This window comes from Scomber scombrus, chromosome 22 (genome assembly GCF_963691925.1).
Source record: "Scomber scombrus chromosome 22, fScoSco1.1, whole genome shotgun sequence".
NCBI classification, from domain to species: Eukaryota; Metazoa; Chordata; class Actinopteri; order Scombriformes; family Scombridae; genus Scomber; species Scomber scombrus.
In genome coordinates, this window is record NC_084991.1 from 13,607,570 (window position 1) to 13,626,136 (window position 18,567).

General features: G+C 37.9%; 1 protein-coding gene across 2 annotated transcripts in view; it reads right to left on the reverse strand.

Moving 5' to 3' along the window:
- Positions 1-250: 250 nt before the first annotated feature.
- Positions 251-18,567, reverse strand: part of creb3l2 (cAMP responsive element binding protein 3-like 2) — a 37,338-nt gene continuing 19,021 nt past the window's right edge. The window contains exons 2-12 of one of the 2 annotated variants that reach the window (XM_062443993.1): positions 11,480-11,726; positions 10,464-10,705; positions 10,290-10,368; positions 9,808-10,010; positions 9,216-9,362; positions 8,584-8,642; positions 8,212-8,280; positions 5,407-5,506; positions 5,036-5,165; positions 3,888-4,122; positions 251-2,995 (exon numbers count right to left, since the gene is read on the reverse strand). In XM_062443993.1, the coding sequence (XP_062299977.1) occupies positions 2,920-2,995; positions 3,888-4,122; positions 5,036-5,165; positions 5,407-5,506; positions 8,212-8,280; positions 8,584-8,642; positions 9,216-9,362; positions 9,808-10,010; positions 10,290-10,368; positions 10,464-10,705; positions 11,480-11,726 (1,587 nt within the window). In that variant the 3' untranslated portion in view covers positions 251-2,919. The remainder of the gene's footprint in view (positions 2,996-3,887; positions 4,123-5,035; positions 5,166-5,406; positions 5,507-8,211; positions 8,281-8,583; positions 8,643-9,215; positions 9,363-9,807; positions 10,011-10,289; positions 10,369-10,463; positions 10,706-11,479; positions 11,727-18,567) is intronic. The other variant, XM_062443994.1, reaches the window with a different exon arrangement.

Here is an 18,567-nt window from a genome sequence, read left to right on the forward strand (position 1 = left end):
CCTAGTTTGACCCAGTGCATATTAGTTATGGAAAATTCCCTAACACTTACGTTTAGTTCATTTCCATCATCTACCATCTAGACAGTGTTACTATACAATGGTGCATTCTTGTACCATAACCAACCAATTGTACCATCAAAGTAACTTGTAAGGGAGGCGGACTATTCAGTCATCTTCAGCTCAAAACACACTTCTTATTTAACATTTAACCATGAACAGATCACACACAGTCACAGGAAATATGCTTTTACTAAGGAAAATACTTTATTCATTTGAAAGCAACAAAAAAAAAAGACAGAAAGCCGAGATCAGGCCGGCTTTACACACGAGCAACGTTGAAATGAAGTCTGATTTTGGAAAAACGGCTGTTACTTTCAAGTCTAAACTAGAGCAGAGGTTTCTTTATTTCCACAGAAATTTAAAGATAATAGATCTGGGTGTTTCCCATGATTTCTTGTCAGCAGTGAGGAATGTAACGTAGTTTTGACTTATCAGCACTAAGACATGATGGAGACTTCCTCAATGCAACAAAACAACATATCTGACAACAAATCTTTGACGATAAAAAGCCACTGATCTACAACTCTTAAAATATGAGACTTTGACATATACAAATCTCATTTTCTAGCCTCTAAACTGGGCTAGGATTGAGTTTAATTGACAATTTGATTCAACCTCAGCTTGTCTGGGCTTCATTAAGTTTCATTTTAATCAGTGGATATTACTGAATTTTTCATCATATTTGTGACTGTTTCTATTTACATGAATATACAGAGTCAAATATTTCTGTAACAAACACGAAAGAGCATGTTTCATCAAAGCTCAGACATTTAAAAGAAAGAAAGAAAGAAAACTCATCTTTAAATTTGTAATATAGTTCTTGGAAATGGACAGTTAGGACATTTAAAGCCATGATCTGTAATTTAACAAACTAAACCAAACAGCGAGCTGTGAGGCGTCGTATGTTCATAATTTAACAACAGAATGAATTACGGATTGGTTTTTATAAACTACAGACACATTTTTAGACTTTCTTATTTATTAACAACTCATATTTACAAAAATATAGATATTCTTCTTTTTTAAAATCATTTCTGGGAAGAAATTTTGTTTTTTGGCAAATGCTGACAAAAGATAGATAAAGATAAAGACTCTCAAAGCTGACAAAAAGTGAAAGTGTGCAAGGCAAAAGCATCTCAAGATTTAAAAAAAAGGCTTTTAAAGTTTAGTGTGGAGACTAAAATTTTGTGGAACGATCAAACCATTCAAGAAGAGTTTTGACATATTTGCTTTCTTGCCGAGAATTACATAAAAAAGATTGATTCCAGTAAATGTGAAGCTACAGCAAACCGATTGTTAGCTTAGCTTAGCATAAAACTGCAAACAGATGGAGACAAGTAGCCTGACTTAGTCCAGAGGTAACAAAAATCCACCTACGTGCATATATGAAACTCACTAATTAGCAGGTTAGATCTTGTGTGTTTAATTTCTACAAAAAGTGTGAAATTGTGGTTTTACAGGGAGTTATGTGCAAGAGAGCTTTGAACATCATGATCAGTGTTTTTTTCAACCTTTGGACTGAGCCAAGCTAGCTGTTTCCACATGTTTACACTTGTTTTTACGCTAAGATAAGCTAAGCTACCAGCTTCACATTCAGCATTCAGCTGGACAAGAAGGCACACGTCTCAAAATGTCAAACTATCCCTTTAAATAAAAGCAACACTATGGGATGTGTTATAGTCATTCTGAGTCTGCTGCTTAACTGCATCCATCAAACTGGTCCAACAGTTGTCCAACCTTGTAAATGTAGCCAATTAAGATGTTTTTTGGTGACTACAATTAACTACAATAGTTTTGCAGGACACTATAAGTCTCAAATATTTGACTTCTGACTTGCACACAGTGACATCATACAGACAGAAATAAGTCAAAAAAATGTCTGAAGCGTAGCTAACAGGATCCCCACATGTCAAATATAAAAGTCCACGCTTTTTTTTTTTTGTAGACGCTCGTATTTGAGTATTTCAGTCAGTATTTACAAGCTTTTGTTTTTTGTTTTTTAGCGTAGCTGCAGCTGGAGATCAGTCAGAACATCTATAAAGTGTCCTGTGCAAGATGATATTCACTCTCCAGCTACATGAAACACTGTCAAGACACATTTTCATTCTTTTTGCAGCCAATTTATAAACTTTTAAACATCTACAAATTGCCATTTATTTCCAAACAAAGTGCAGGAACCCAGAGCTAAGCCACAAACACAAGAAACACCGAAAAGGCAGACAAAGAAAAAATATTAACAATATATATATATATATATATATATAAAAGAGTAACAATAAAATAAAAACACAAAATACAGTATGAACACAAACAAGTATCAAAATGGGATGTATGCATTACTGGAATGGAATAAAAATACTTAATATTAAAAAGAAATACAACTACAAAGACAACAAAAAGTTTTTCTATAAATATAGAGTTTCTCGTCAGTGTCCTGTAAAAAGCCTCACATGTCATATTTTTTTTAATAAACTTTAATAAACTGGAATAAATGCCACGTAACATTATTCACTAGATCGATTTGATGGTGGGTCAATTAAGACAACAGATAACTAAAATGTGTAATTTGTAGAAAACTATTCAGTGCAACTTTACTTCAGAAATTAAGGACAGCCAGTGCCCTGATATTATAATTATAATTATTATTATTAATAATTCTTATTATTACAGTGTTTCTGATTAAGTAAAGATGGAAGAAGAGGAAAAACATGACCTAAAACATTCAGCAGTGGGAAATATGAGGTTTGCTCCAGGACACTGAACCATGCTCTAGAGAGAGAGAGGGAGGGAGAGAGGGGGAGGGTCAAAGGTCATCACAGGGTTTAAGGGGAGAAGGTAGGGTTTGGGGTGACATGAGCCTCAGGAGGTCTCATTGACCGTTCGCTCCAGCTCTATCACTTTACTACTGCTCTCGTTCGTCAGCTGCTCCAGAGACCTGAGAGACGGAGAGAATGAAGGGACAAAAAAACAAGACGAGTGAGACAATATGTCACATTTATCTGATCTTTACCTGCATAATGAGCTATGTGAAGCTTTTAATTAACAGTTCCTGTGGTGGTTTTTAAGATTTAATTCAATTTATATTCAATTAAATTCAAACTTTATTAAGGACACAGCTTATGGGGGGGTCCTTATCACAATAAAATACAAAAAGTGAGAATAAATAAATAAAATAATTTAGCTTTGTCTGCTAGCTGTCTTATTAGTGTTTTATATCCCACTTAAGTTCATATGTGTTTGAGTTGTCATGCATATTTTTCTACAGTCAAATTGAATAATTAACATTTTTTGACCATTATATCTGCAAATAAAACATTGTATCAGCATTACATCATTATATCTGCAAATAGATCATTATATCTGCATTATATCTACAAATAGACCATTATATCTGCATTGTATCTGCAAACAGACCATTATATCTGCATTATATCATTATATCTGCAAATAGACCACCAGTCTGCAAATATGGCTGCAAATTGCTATACAAAAACAATGAGGGTGACGAGGCAAAATAATTTCAATTGTGGGTTTTTGTGACAGCTGCTTGGCAGGCACTTGAGTCCAAGATGACTTTTAACTGGAGTGATTTTTTTCCCCCCACGGAAACATCGAGCATTTCAGCACACCGAGGGCTAATTGTATCTACCGTTTTCAATCAATGATTCAATCAATCATACTTTATTTATATAGCACCTTGCATACAGGTTACTGTAGTTCAAACTTGATTCACAAGCTGATAATAAGACAGAAGAAAAGGAACAAAAACTAAGACATAACAGGATTTAATTTTCCATGTTCCTATTCTTTCTGTCTTCTGTGTTTACCTGTGCAGGTCCAGCAGCAGGTTTTCTGATGTCTGCGTATCGTTGTTTTTACTCCTGAAGGGCGGGTGTGTCTCCACCCGGCTGGGCTCCTCCCCGAGTTTCTGTTGCTCTGAGCGACGCCAAGCCGCCATGACGAGAGCCGGCGTGTCCTCCCACTGTTCGGGATATTCTCCGCCCAGCCCGAGGAGGTGTGGCTGCTCGTCTTCGAAGGTTGATAACAGACTCCTCGATTTAACTGAAAGAAGACAAAACAATTTCGAGTAATTCATGTCTATTTTTTGACTATATTAGTTTTTTCTACATCAGTTAAATGGCTCTTTTTGTATTTTAAAACAGTATAATGAAGTTTTTTAAACTATTCAGACTGCACACACCCAGTGGCACCAGAGCATCCCACACACACACTTCATCAAACTGTGTAGCGCCACATGTTATCATCTGCCTGCTGGAAAACAGTTTACAATGTCTGTTTGTGTGTAAATGTGTGTGCATGTGTGTGTGTGTGTGTGTGTGTGTGTGTGGGCAGGACAGGGACTGGAAACTGAATTTGATTGTTAAGAAAATTATATCTGCTTTCTATTACAAAAGAGTGTGGGAGGTAGAAGAGAGGATGCAGCAAAAAGGTCAACTCTTCTAATTAGTCTCCGTTGCTGTTATTGTAGAGCTGTAGGTGGAATCTGATTATTGGCGGCGTTGTAATGGGCCTCCACACTTTTATACCCGGGAACTAATGATTCATTACGATGGAACAGCAGGACAGGTCAGGTTTAGCTGAAAAGTGACTCACTGCGTGTGTTCAAGTGTGCGTGCCTACTTTCGATAAGGCATGACTTTTTGGCAACCGGTTTTAGAGAAGATATCAATCAATGCAGCTAAGAAGAGGACTGTAAGTCAAACTGATAAGAAATCACTGTTTCATATCAAGTACTAATGTTAGCAGTAAGAATATGTGCATATTTCATGCTGCAGTTGCCCAAATCCCAGTTTTTTTCCCCCCTCTAAACCAGCTTTAGTCACTCAATGAAGACTGTGAGATATGGTGGAAAGCTCTGATGCTAATAATCTGTCATTTTATTCCATAAAATATATCATAAAATAAGTTTTTACATACATTTTGTATGCATGAATGCCTGTGTGAGTGTAACTACCTGTGGTTGTGTAGGACTCTTTGATGGCCAGCTGTTTGGAGGTTTGGCCAGTTTCGGCGATGGTGGAGCAAGGTGTCAGACTGCTGGGGTAAAAACTTCCCAAAAACAGAGCAAAACACAACACAACCACCTACAGAGAAAAGAGAGAGGAAGAAGAGGAAGGGTGGAGACAGAAATAAAGAGAGAGAGAGGAAGAGAAAGAGGGATAAGTAAATTATGAATCACACAAAATGCTAAGCTGCTAATGAATGTAAGCAGATGCTACCAATTCAATATTTTAATCAATGATTCATCACCACAACCCCTCCTGTTAGCATGCACGCACGCACGCACACACACTAACACACACTGAGAGAAACACACAATAGTACCATTAAGCATGATGACGTCTGGGTGCCAGCCACCCTGCAGGACTTGGGGACTTTGCCTGCCACCACCGCCTGCAGAGACTGTAGCTGCTGCAGCAGAGACCTGGGGAGGAGCACACACACACACACACACACACACACAGGTTAGACACACACACATGTTCAACTTAACACAGCTGATGTACTCTACAGATGCACACAAGCAGGCTCTGACACGACGGAGTAACAACAGAATATAAAAGGATGAAAACCATGACACGTGCATTGAATTGATTGATTTGTGATGTCAACATTCATTTATAGATCTGTGAATATTAATGTTTCATATCAAAATATAAACTTTGCAGTGCTTCATATACTTTATATCTATATACTAAAAAAGGCACAGGAAGCAAGTGTAACTCATGTATTTATGATATGTGCAAATAAATCTGCTGTCACAATAGAAAGATACTTTTGAAACTTGAGCACAATTAGCTGATAATATTTCTGTGTTTTTGAATAAATACTTAATGCAGGACTTGTAATAGTAGTCAGTAAAGGTCATGAAGACATCATTTTTCATATCAGAAGCATGTCATTGTATCAAAGCACCAAAGGAAGAAGTTAAAGCCATACAATCCAACATAATATAACAATATATTCAACAAAAACAGGTCTTTTAGCAGATTAACAGCAGCGTTCTGGTAATATTCTCTGTAAATTTGTGATCATAAAATCTCATGGTAAGTAATTTATTGATATTTGTTTTTGCTCAAGTCTCATTTAACATTACTTAGGTTTTATTTCCCCCCTGCTGCTTGCTTCATTAAAAAAAAGGCAGCTGAACTCTCCAATAACACACTGTCCAGGTGCACCAGCGTCAAACCACACACACACACGCACACACACACACACACACACACACACACACACACACACACACACACACACACACACACACACACACACACACACACACACACACACACACACACACACACACACACACACACAAAGAGAGACACAGACACACTGACACTGCTGGTTCATTTAACTTTCAGACAGTGATGACAAAGCCTACTCTTTACCACAGAGTGCAAAGCAGCTGTGTTCCAGCCAGCTATATTTAACACACTGCACTCAGTGGATGCAAACACACAAACACACAAACACACACACACAGTTCATCCATGCATAACGAGAGCAAACAACAGTCTTTTTGAAGCAGCTCGAGCATTTTACATTAAAATAGCCTCATGATTATGCATGGATGCAAAATTGCAGCTGAGCAAGTAACAAAAAAATTCAGTCAGTCAGTGTTTCTCGACTCATCAGCGTCACCATCATCGCACTTCTCTACTACGCTGTACAATAAAATATGACAAATGCCTCTCAATGTAAAAGAGAGAGGGGGGTTAAGTCAGGATATTAAAGAGTCTCAGAGGAGGTATTGAGGTTGCACAGCAGTCACATACTTCAGCCAAAGAGAGACATTTTTAGATCTGGATCCTCCCTCTTCCTCTTTTATTCCTGGTGTTTTGATTGTCACTATTGTTGAGTATTTGTGACTGACACGAGTCAAACTTATCATCGTCATGTCCTGAAGCGCCCTCCTCTAAGTCACGTCTATCAACTGCTGCTGTCTTCTCCCAAAACTGTCAAAGCCTTTGATCAGTTCACATCAGGTGAATTCTATTATCTTTCTCTTAAGAATAAGTAGCAGTATGTGGATCATTCTTTATGAGAAAAAGTGAGTTTTATGAGGCAAGACTCACTTTTGTGGACTATGTATTGATAACTGTATTATACAGCTGTGCAGGAAAAGTTAGAAACAACCTTTCTCACTTCAAGGGCTCCGTTTACAGACTACACTAGACGATTAATTTGCCCAGAGCAAATATTTGTCTTGGACTCAAGTGTTGCATATAGGAAGAAGATATAGAGCTCCTACAACAACAAGAAGTATCATTAAGAGATATTTTATTCTGTCATCTTACTAAACAAATATCCTTTTATTAGGTTTCAGTGACTGTTTCCATGATGTCTATTTAAGTTAAGTATTCACCGTCACTGCAGCACTTTATTATAACAGTATTATCTCATGTATTTAGCCCTAAGGCAGTGGAAGCTCCTGTATGTATATCTGCATGAACTTTAATTTTTATTGCATCACGTGTTTCTGCTTGAATCCAAAGACAAATTTCCACGTGAGTGATTTAAAAGAAGAAGTAAAAAGTAAAGATTTCTATTTTATTCTGCAGAAAAATACAAGCTCCATACAGTAAAGGTATATAATCTCCACGTGTGCAAGATAAAATACACAAAATACACTATACTATTTTACCTGTAGTGCTCTGTAGTTTACGCTACTCCTAAAATAAGAGATCTCATCACCACCACTGAGGTGGCAGATCAAACTGTGGTTGTACTCTGCAGCTTCCAGGTGTGAATGTGTGGTAGCTGTGTGAATATGATCAGGGTGTGACTGCAGAAGAAGGAGACTGCCTCTCAGTGAAACTTATCAAGTTTTGCATTCACTATCAGTACAGCATATGAAACCATATTACACTGGGTTTAGTTCATCCTAATACATATAAATAATCATCAATAGATCAAAAGTAAAAGGAAAAGGGTATTGTTTTTTCCCTCCTCTCACTTTTCATCACTGTTTCCACCATGTTGTCATCTCTATAGATCTTAATAAACAGTGAGGGTGCTTTAGAGGAGAAGTATTGGATCTGAAATCATTCTTTCTGTGTAGTTAATGACCTTTAAAACACATAAAATCAATCACATAATGAGTCAGTGTATGGGTGTAGTTCTTACTTGTTTGTGCACTCAAGAGTTTCCACTTTCCTGCGTAGTTCGCTGTTTTCGTTGGAGCACGTCTCCACCCTGTGGTCAAACAGCAGTACTGCAGGTTAGTGACTGAACCGCTGCTGTCATGTCATCTTTATCTCACATGACCAGATCATTTATATATTATTTCTGTTTTTGTTTAGTCAGCATATATATTGTTGATCATATCTAACATCATATTTGGTGCAATGTCATCTCACACAAAGAGAGAGACTGTATAAATCAGATTATTTCATTCGAGGAAATTCAAATGTGATTCAGTTATTTTTTATATCTAAGTCTCTCTCTTTCAGTGTGATGATGAGTTTATGTATAAAGATCAACAGGAACAGGACTTACTTCTTCTCCAGAGCGTCCATGTACTCTTTCTTCTTCCTGCGACTCTCTTGAGCTGAGATCTGAGACACAAAGAGAGGAAGAAACACAACTTTTTATTTTTTTAAAAAAGACACAATCACATAAGTTTGCTTAATATGAGTTTGAGTTGCAGTGGTTCAACTTTTGTGAGGATTTAATACTGATACTGAAACTGCGACTGGGCCAAAAGCTGAAAGGTTCATATCCTTTAATATTTGATTTACTTCATCATTTTATATTTTATTAAATTAAACTTTAAAGCATTTCCCCTATAAAAACGATATGACATATTTAACAATGTCAATACTTGCAAACTTCTTAGTTTCTCTGTTATGAGAAATTTCAGATCTGGAGAGGACATGGTCATCATTTCATAAATTTCATAAATGTCATATATGATTTATATTTCATTATAAGCATTGACGGTCTGCAGTTCTTCCATCTCTTCTGATTATTAGTCTATAATTGTCTGTACAAAAGGCATTTAGACACTGAAAATCATATTTATCCATCCAATAAGTAAGGAGATACTGATTAATTTGAGAGATACTGACCTATTTTTTTCTAAGTGAATAATATTAATGTCAGTATATCAGTGTGACAGTAGTTTGTACCTTATTTTTGATCTTCCTGCGGATCTTTTTCAGCGCCTTCTCCTCGGCTTTGGTGAGGGGCAGTTTGGTGGGAACTGGGTAACCTTCGGCCACAAGGGTGCGACGCTCCTCCTCAGTCAGGATCAGCGGGCCCGAACCCTGCAGTTTCTACACACACACACAAAAAAGGATAAATTAAATATATATTAAGTGTTAATGACACTCATAAAAAGGTTCATAATGAGCAGGTGTCTCATTCTGGAGAAAAACTCTCAGAAATCTGACTTTCAGAATGCTTTTGAGATTGATTTTGGTGCATAAACAGTAAAAAGATCTTTAGAAGAAGCTCAAAATGGTGTAATATCTAGTAGTTTGTGTGTTTAATGGTCATGGGTTGTGAAGCAAAAACAGCAGGAAATTACCCCAAATTTCTCGTCATATGAACTTGTAGACATGACTTATTATTTCTCATTTCATTGTTAATTGCAGAGTCATTTTAAGAGTTGTTCCCCTTTTTTGTGGGAAATGCAACCATCAGTGTGTGATATATCGTGTGTGATTGGTAGAGTAAAGAACAAACAAAGTGATAAAAGTTTACTTGGTCTGTACTCACATGAGGAGCGGTGAGCAGAGGAGAGTTGGAGAGGGAGGAGGGACCGCGAGGAGACACCTTCAGGCTGCCCTGGGATGGAGCGGGGCTGGTGGGGGAGGTGGGACAGGACAGGCTGGGTGGGGCGTGGACGGGGCTCTGGCTGCCCTCCGAGTCGCTGCCGTGGGAACTGGGAGGAGTGGGAGGCATTTGCAGGGACTCCAGACCTGAAACATGACGCTTAATTAGTTAAATTTAAGTTCTTTGCAGCAAAATAAACTATTTTTGAGACTAAAACATATCCAAGTGCATTTTTTTATTGTAGAAAACGCTGATTTAAAATACTTCAATAAGCCTCATTGCTGCTAAATCAGTTAATTTATCAACTTCAAGGCATTTTCACATTTTCACATACATGCACTGACCAGCAGGCGTCCTTGTAGCATCACATAACTGACATGTAAGAGAAAGAATGAGAAGAAAGGGAGGGAAGTTTAAATGCTGACCTTTGGGTGACAGATTGAGAAACTGGTCCACTTCATGAGGTTCCAGCTTAATCTGAGGGATGATATTCTCCTCCTTTATCTGTCAAGAGAGAAACAGGTTTAAAAACGGCGTAAACTGACTGAAAATGTAACTGTGGTTCATTTTAATTTCGTTTTCACCTCCTGAGCGCTCACCTTGATGCCTTTGTTGTTGTGACTGCTGACTGCTGTCTGAGCTGGGGCGGCAGCGGCGGTGACAGCGACGGCGGTGGTAGTGGCGACAGGGCTTACATCGGGGCCCTCGGTTGCTTGGGACCCCTCGCTGGGGACCAGAGAGAGGGAAAGGGTGGGGAGGAGGGAAGGAGTCTCACACAAGAGGCTGTCCATGGCCTCGTCCTGCTCCATGGGCCACTCGGCTGAATCCCCGTCGGACTCTGCTGAAAAGAAAACAGGAAACACACACAGACTCTTGTTGGTGTCTGAGAAGCTACATGAGCCACTTTTATACAAATTACATCCCAAAAAATGTTTTTGTTTCTTTTTTTTACTCTGAATATCTATCTGTTCTTTAAACCAACCAATATTTCTTCCCTATAACCTTTTTAACAGAGAATGAACCAGAAATCCTGCACACTGTATTAATAATCATGACAATAAATGTTATTTATAACCTTTTAAAACACAGTTACAAAGAGCTTCACAGTAAAAACAAAATATATCTAACACACAAAGAGCTTCAAATGAACTAAAGGCCAAAAACTGAACCACAAAGACAGTAAAACAAACCGAAAAGCTATTAAAAAAGCTACCAAAAGTGTGACTTTAGCCCTGATCTCGTCACACATGTCATAACAAAGTCTCTATCGCCTCAATCTGGACCTTTGAACAACAAGCAACAACACATTTGAGGATCTCAGGGAGCGTGAAGGGACATAGGGCAGTTAGATATCTGATAAGTACCTCAGGGCGAGGCCTCTCTGGGCTTCTTAAGTAATCAATTATATCCTGAAATCAATTCTAGATTAAAGATTTGTTATCCACCTAACATTACATTAGTCAACAAGAGCCACTGGGTCATATTAGACCAACTAGGAGTGTAGCAACAAAACTCAAACTTATTGTGTTTTATTATTGCTTATGAAGTAAACTTTTTATTTTATTCATAGAAACTTCACACTTCCACACTTTCAGGTGGATAATCTGAGTCTCACCTGCTTCACTGCCGTGCTCTCCGGTCAGGTGCGACAGGGGCGACTGCGGCCGGCTGTCGCCGCACAGAGAGTAGCTGTGCTCGGCGGTGATGTGCGGCGGCAGAGGAGAAGACGGGGACAGGTCGCTGCCGTCCTCGCCCTCCATGGCCTCCTCCATGCCGCCTCTCACCCCGGATAGGAAGGGGTCGCTGAGCAGCTGGCCAAGCAAAGCATCCTGGGAGAGGTCGTCCAGGAATTCGGAGAAGTGCTACACGAAAGAGAAAGAAAATATTTTAAATATCTTTGAGACATAAAGCGTAAAATATCAATTTGAACCAATCAGACAGGAGGCCACATTCAAGGCGGAGACAGACAGATAATTATATAAAATCATGTCGTTAGGAGTCTCTCTGTAATTACTAACTGTTAACTTTTTTTTTATTGCCACCTTTCTTTGATGTTCCCCCTCAGCTGCCCCTCAAGGGAAACCAAACCAGGCTGAAAATCTCAACCCCTAATCAGTGTTTCCCTTTCTCTCTCTCTGTGTGTGTGTGTGTGTGTGTGTGTCTCAGTGTGGTGGTACATTTACACAACACATCCCCCCCTCCTGCTCCACTTAATCCCGTCTTTCACCTCCTCCACCTTCTCCTCCTCCTCCTCTTGCAGCTGCATTCCTCCCCTGCATTCCCTATCTTCCTCTCCCATCTCTCGTCAAGGTGAGCGCATAGTATACATCCTCCCCAGCGCTCAGGTGTTATGACTGACATAAACAAAAGGCAGCCAAAGCAAAGCCCGACCGCAGATGTGTCGATAACACACTGACACTGGTGTCTCGGGTGTTTGTGGGTTACACACAGCTGGATTTCTGCACTACTTTGAACATTTTCAAATACTGAACTTGTGGATAAAACCTGTAATTAGTGTCCAAACACTCCGAGAACAATCATTACACCCTCATATTATGTATCTATAACAAAAATGTGGAGTTTTTAAGGATGAATTTCAACAAGGAGCCTGTGACAAGGACATGTGAGGGGATTATTTAGGTTGGAAAAAAAGTCAAATTCTCTGATATGGGTCTTAAATGTGAATATTTTCTGGTTTCTTTAGTCTTCAATGAGAGTAAACTGAAAATATTTGGGTTATGAACTATTGGTCAGGACAAAAAGATACAAAAAGAGACATTTTACATTGCATTTTGGGCTTTGGGAAACAGTAAATGACCATTTTTCATCACAATCACATTTAAACAACTATTAAAACAATCAACAGTTTAATCAGTAATGAAAATAATCATTAGTTGCAGCCTTAAAGCAAATTATTCTTGCTATGAGTTTACTTTTACTATAAATAGATGCAATATTCTAACTCTATTGGCGCGTTTTTTGGCTGGTTAGTAATACAATTTAGAAAAAAGTATAATAAAAAAAGAGATAAATAATCATGGGGAAAACACTAAAAATAAATATCTATAAAATATTTGTTTAAAAAAATAAAAAGTCTTTAATAAGTAAGAAAGTATGAGTATTTTGAAATGTCAAACCTTCTTCTTGCTAAATAGTTTTGATGAACTTCCATACACTAATATCTATGTCTATATATATATTTTAGATTTTAGTACAACAGAGAGCACATATTTTGAATAATTTCTGTGTATCATTATAAACTTGTGTTAGTTTTTGCATGAAACTCATCCTCATTTATTAGGTCATATGTGATTAAAACGGCACTAGTGTTCTTCCATACAATGAAAAACTGCTCACAAATCATCATATAGACAGTATAAAGTTAGAAGAATATGAACAAGTACGCATGAAAACAGTAAATAATACACATTTCTTGTGTTAAATTATGTTTCCACTCTAGCCTTGCTTTATAATTATATATTTCTTTGTCTTTATCTTGTTATTTGGATATAGTACTGGAGTATTTTTCACCACATGGATTTATAAAGATGAATTTAATGTTACAAATATGCAACATTTATGTAAGAAAAAGCTAAATGAAAACAGTCCTGTCCTCACTCGAACTCAATTCAGTGCTCCAAAAGTTTCTGATGTAACTTCTGTTACTGGGCAGAATAAGCTGAACTCGTCCAATGGCGATATTTAACATTTCTGGACAGTTTGGGTTCAGCCAATGAGAGTGAAGCACATGATTTTAAATGAAACCATACACGAAACTCAAGTTGGAGACAAAAATGTGTGAAGCTGAACTGTGGATCGAGAGAAAAGGAAGAAAAAAAAGAAAGAATCTACAGTCTACAGCCAAAGTTTTGTTTAATTATGTAACTTTAGACAAAGGAGTGATGATGGATGAGGATGGAAGGAGTGATGGAAAAGAGAGAGTGAAATCAAGATGGAGGAAACAGGAGGAGGGTGGAGGGCCGAACGCCAAGCATGTGGCTTCAATTACAGCGAGAGAGAGAAAGAGAGAGAAAGAGAGGTTGAGACTTTACTTCCTGCATTTTCTTTATCTAACTTACACACACACACACACACACACACACACACACACACACACACACACACACACACACACACACACACACACACACACACACACACACACACACAGAACCTGAATCCGGGCCATATAGGGCAGCAGACAGCAGCAGAAGTGTGCTGTGTGTTTATGCAGTGAATAGGTCATTATACTTTGTGTGTGTGTGTCTGTGTGTCTGTGTGTGTGTGTGTGTGTGTGTGTGTGTGTGTGTGTGTGTGTGTGTGTGTGTGTGTGTGTGCGTGCGTGTGTGTGTGTGTGTGTGTATGTATAACACAAACACCGACAGCATACTGTGAATCTATTCAAGTGGGGGAGGAAGACAAATATTTATTCTACCGGTGGGTCCATTTCCAGCTCCCTATCACTGTGTGTGTCACTGTGACATAAATAAGCCACAATATGAGTGTGTTTGTGTGTGTGTGTGTCTGTGTGTGTGTGTGTGTGTGTGTGTGTGTCCCATGGGAAAACAAACCCCAAAAAATAAAACATTTACGGTAGTTTACAACCTTTTACCTTTTGCCTCTCAGCGTCTCCCGGCAACCACGTCTCCATGGTTACCAGAAGAGTCATCTTACTGTTACTGATGTTGCCTCTTCAGACCTTTATAGGTTATAACACACACTGATAGTTATGTTTTTTTTTTTTTTTGCTTTGATGATGATGATGATGATAGTAATTAAAGTGTCCGCTCAAATTAATACTTTTTGTTGCTTTTTTTGAAGACACGCTCTAAAAAAAACCCAACAAAAATCTTTAAGATGGATATATTTACTGTACATGTACAAAAATAACTCCATGAGAAGTAAGCTTGGAGAAAATATCTTATCAGAAGCTCAAATTAAGCACATATACAATATCTTACAGTATGTCTTTACTTGCACATTTGGCAGATAGTATTAAATATACAAGTTTTCCAATCCAGCACAGCACATATCACAGTTTACAATGATAACAAGGTCAGATTCTTCTTAATAATTAAATAGTTAAATTGATTTCTCATTTCTAAATGGCCACAATGAGAGATGACAACTGCCTCTGTGAGTTTATCATATATAAAAAACGCTAGAAAATGAAGAAAACGTCATGAATTGGTCAAAATGAGAATGCTGTTATTAAATATGAACTTGACAGCTACGTATATGATATGTATTTATTATTAATTTCTTATTAACTGCAACCCTTGTGAGCTAAAAGACTGAAGCTAAGGTGTCGTGGGCAAAAAAAAAAGTCATACATCCTGATTGGTTGATGATGCAGAAGACATAGAAATAAGTAGAAATACAGTTCATGTATTACAAAATAGAGCTAGTTAGTATTTAAAGTATGATAATATGTAATAAAATGTGAGCTCAGACTGTTATTAATGTGCGCTGCTTATCTTGTATTGTATTTTCAAATAATATGGATTATTTAACTAGCATTTATCTGATTATACATGTGAAAATGACTCAAATACGGAAGATTTTCTTTACTTTTTGACTTTTTATAGTCTAGTTTAACAATATGTACGCCCAATAATAAAAAACCTCATTCATATACATTGGAAATACATGTTAATCTTATCTGTTAACGTAGTATTTGCTGGTTTCTGTAAGAATTATCCAGATTTATTTATTCATTTTTTTGTCAGGTTTAGTTTCAACTCAAAAAGAAGTGATGTGAACAGAAAGTGCAGGGTGTAGTTTTTTAAAGGAGGAGTAATTATAGGGCATAAACCCATCCTTAAAAATGTATACCCACGCAAAAGGGGGGAGTGTACTGGTGATTTTGTGGGTTCTCTCTCTCCTAAAGATCTCTCTTTAGGATTTTCAACCTTTTCTACTTTACAGAAAAAGTCTTAAAAATCATCCTATACTTCAAAAAAAACCCTGAGAAATAAATGATTTAACTCCAAACCGAACATGAAGATATATAAATCGCCGTCTTTGTTTGAGTATACAGGAAATGGGAGAGGTCCAACTCCGCCTGCGTGAAAACAGGACCACACCAAAGACACATAACGAGGCTTTATGCAATCCCTGTCATTTCTGCAGTCGCACAGTGCGGTTGTGGTTGTGTGTGAATGTGATGTAGGGCAGTGGAGCGAGGGCCTGCAGGATCACTCGTTGGTCGGGTGTATCTCACACACACACACACACACACACACACAACAGTAACCTCTTTGTCTTCTCAAGCCCAACAGAGAGGTGTTATTTAGGGCCGGCTGTAACTTGACTCCCTCCAGCTGGGAGCCAGAACCTCAAGGGGTTCAAGCCTTAATGGGAAAAATGGGAGTTTAAACTGGAACTAGGGCGAGACTCTGTAGGTCAGTGACTATTCTGAGGGAAGAGGTGGCGATAACAAAAAAAAAGCTATTTCTCATTGATTTTTATGAATAACTTTTTGGCAAGAAGACAAAGCGGAGACGAACAATGCTGAAAAGTGCAGATCTTAATCTTTTAATTGAAGCCACAAATGAAGGCTGCAGATGGAGGAGTGATTTTCTCTCTCTCTCTCTCTCTCTCTCTCTCTCTCTCTCTCTCTCTCTCTCTCTCTCTCTCTCTCTCTCTCTCTCTCTCTCTCTCTCTCTCTCTCTCTCTCTCTCTCTCTCTCTCTCTCTCTCTCTCTCTCTCTCTCTCTCTCTCTCTCTCTCTCTATCCAGTTCTGGTGATCAGTGTTGTGCAAGCAGAAATCCTGAGCCAAGCAAGCAGAAATATCCTTTTTGTAGAGCGTAATTGTACTTTAAATACGCCTGACCGTAATGAAATCAACTAAAAACAGCGATGGGTGACTCCAAACAAGGTCAGAAAACTGTAAAACAATCAGCGGCAGAGTGAAGTGTGAAGGAAATACAATCTTATTAAGTTTGAACAAACAATGACGTAATACTGTGCGTTTATACGGAGCAAATTTAGCCCTGAAAATGAGCTTTGCAGAGTTTTCGGGTTCTTTTAATAGTTAAAAAAAAAAAAAAAAGTCTTGAAAGGGAAATATTGTCAGAGACTAACTACGTACTAGTATAACAACGCCCCGGCTAGACAGAAAACAAAGCTTTGGTTCATGGGATTGAATGAATGAGGTAATGGAGGCGTGACATGTTTATGCTCCTATCTGCAGTCAATAAAAAATCAGTTCAGAGTTCAAAGTTGACAACATTTCTACATCAGACTGAAATCAGTTCGAACTTTCTTTACACCCTTTTTATTACAACCATATATCAAAAATATGCTTCATTAATTGAGACATTAATCTCACTACTAATTGATCTGTGTGTCTCTGTTTATTGATTCAGATTACTGCCGAGCATTTACAACAGCTCTATTAACAGTGTGGGAGTTTAAAGTTCAGTGATGTAGCACAAACATCTTTTAAATCCAATGCTTGTTTTTTAAGTTGATCAATTGTAACATGAAAAGAAGAATATCTCGAATACCGCCAAATAATGTCTTAAGTCAGCTCTTCTTCAGCTTTAATTACTCTTTGATCACACATTAACTGATTTAAATCAAACTACTTTACAATATTTTACACAGTGCTATGTTTAGGCAACATTTTTAACAGCTGAAACACTGGTGAAGTTGAAATATTTGGTGTAACTTGCTAAATTTAAGTTTTAAGTTTTTGAAGATGCTAAGCAAAGAAAGAGACTTAAAAAAGTATTCTTGGGTGCTATAGCTCCAAAAATCAGGCTTCATTTAGACGTCAAAGCATTTCAAAGCTAAAAAATAATAATTATATGCTATTTGCTGAAGTGCTGAAGTCTTCACATGAAGCACCAAAAGTGGAGCTGTAACAATTAGTCGAGTATTAGATTGACTTTAATACAACTATCTGTTTTGGGTCGTCCACTAATCAGAAGATCGGTAGTTCGATTCCCTGCTCCTCCAGTCCACATGTCAAAGTGTCCTTTAGGAAGATAATAAACCCCAAATAGCTCCTGATGGTTCCTCCAGCATTGTGTGTGGTAGCTCAGCATCATCAGTGTGTGAATGAGTGAATGTGGTTTGTAGTGTAAAAGCCATTTAAGTGGTTGTGAGACTAAAAAGGCCATATATGAGTATGAATGCGGTCCATTTACCAAAGCAGAAAAGCTAAATATTTAATGGTTTCAGCTTCTCAAACTGAAGGATTTAATGCATTTTTAATATATGGTAATAAACTGAATATCTTTGGGTTTAAGTCAACCTGACCTCTGATGATCTTTAACACTACAACTGTCATATTTCACTACTTTCTGACATTTTATAGACACAAACGATCAATCGGTTAATCAAGAAAATGACTGCTTCTGTCTCTATAATGAGCAGGTGAAATCCTGAGAAGCTACCAGGCAGAGATGTGACTGATACGGCTTACCGTAACAGCTGCGACGGTCATTATTTATCAGCTAAATTATCGGTCTGAGAGTGAGAAGGAGGGGAAGGAATGTCCACTGAGGTCTGTAATTGTTTCTGTTAAGTAGCATATATATATGTGTGTGTGTGTGTTTGTGTGTGTGTGTGTGTGTGTGTGTGTGTGTGTGTGTGTGTGTGTGTGTGTGTGTGTGTGTGCATCTCTTTTAACCCCTTAAACGACGAGAAGTTTAAAGGTTCGGAGGTAAAATGGGAAGCGGAAAATTGGATGAT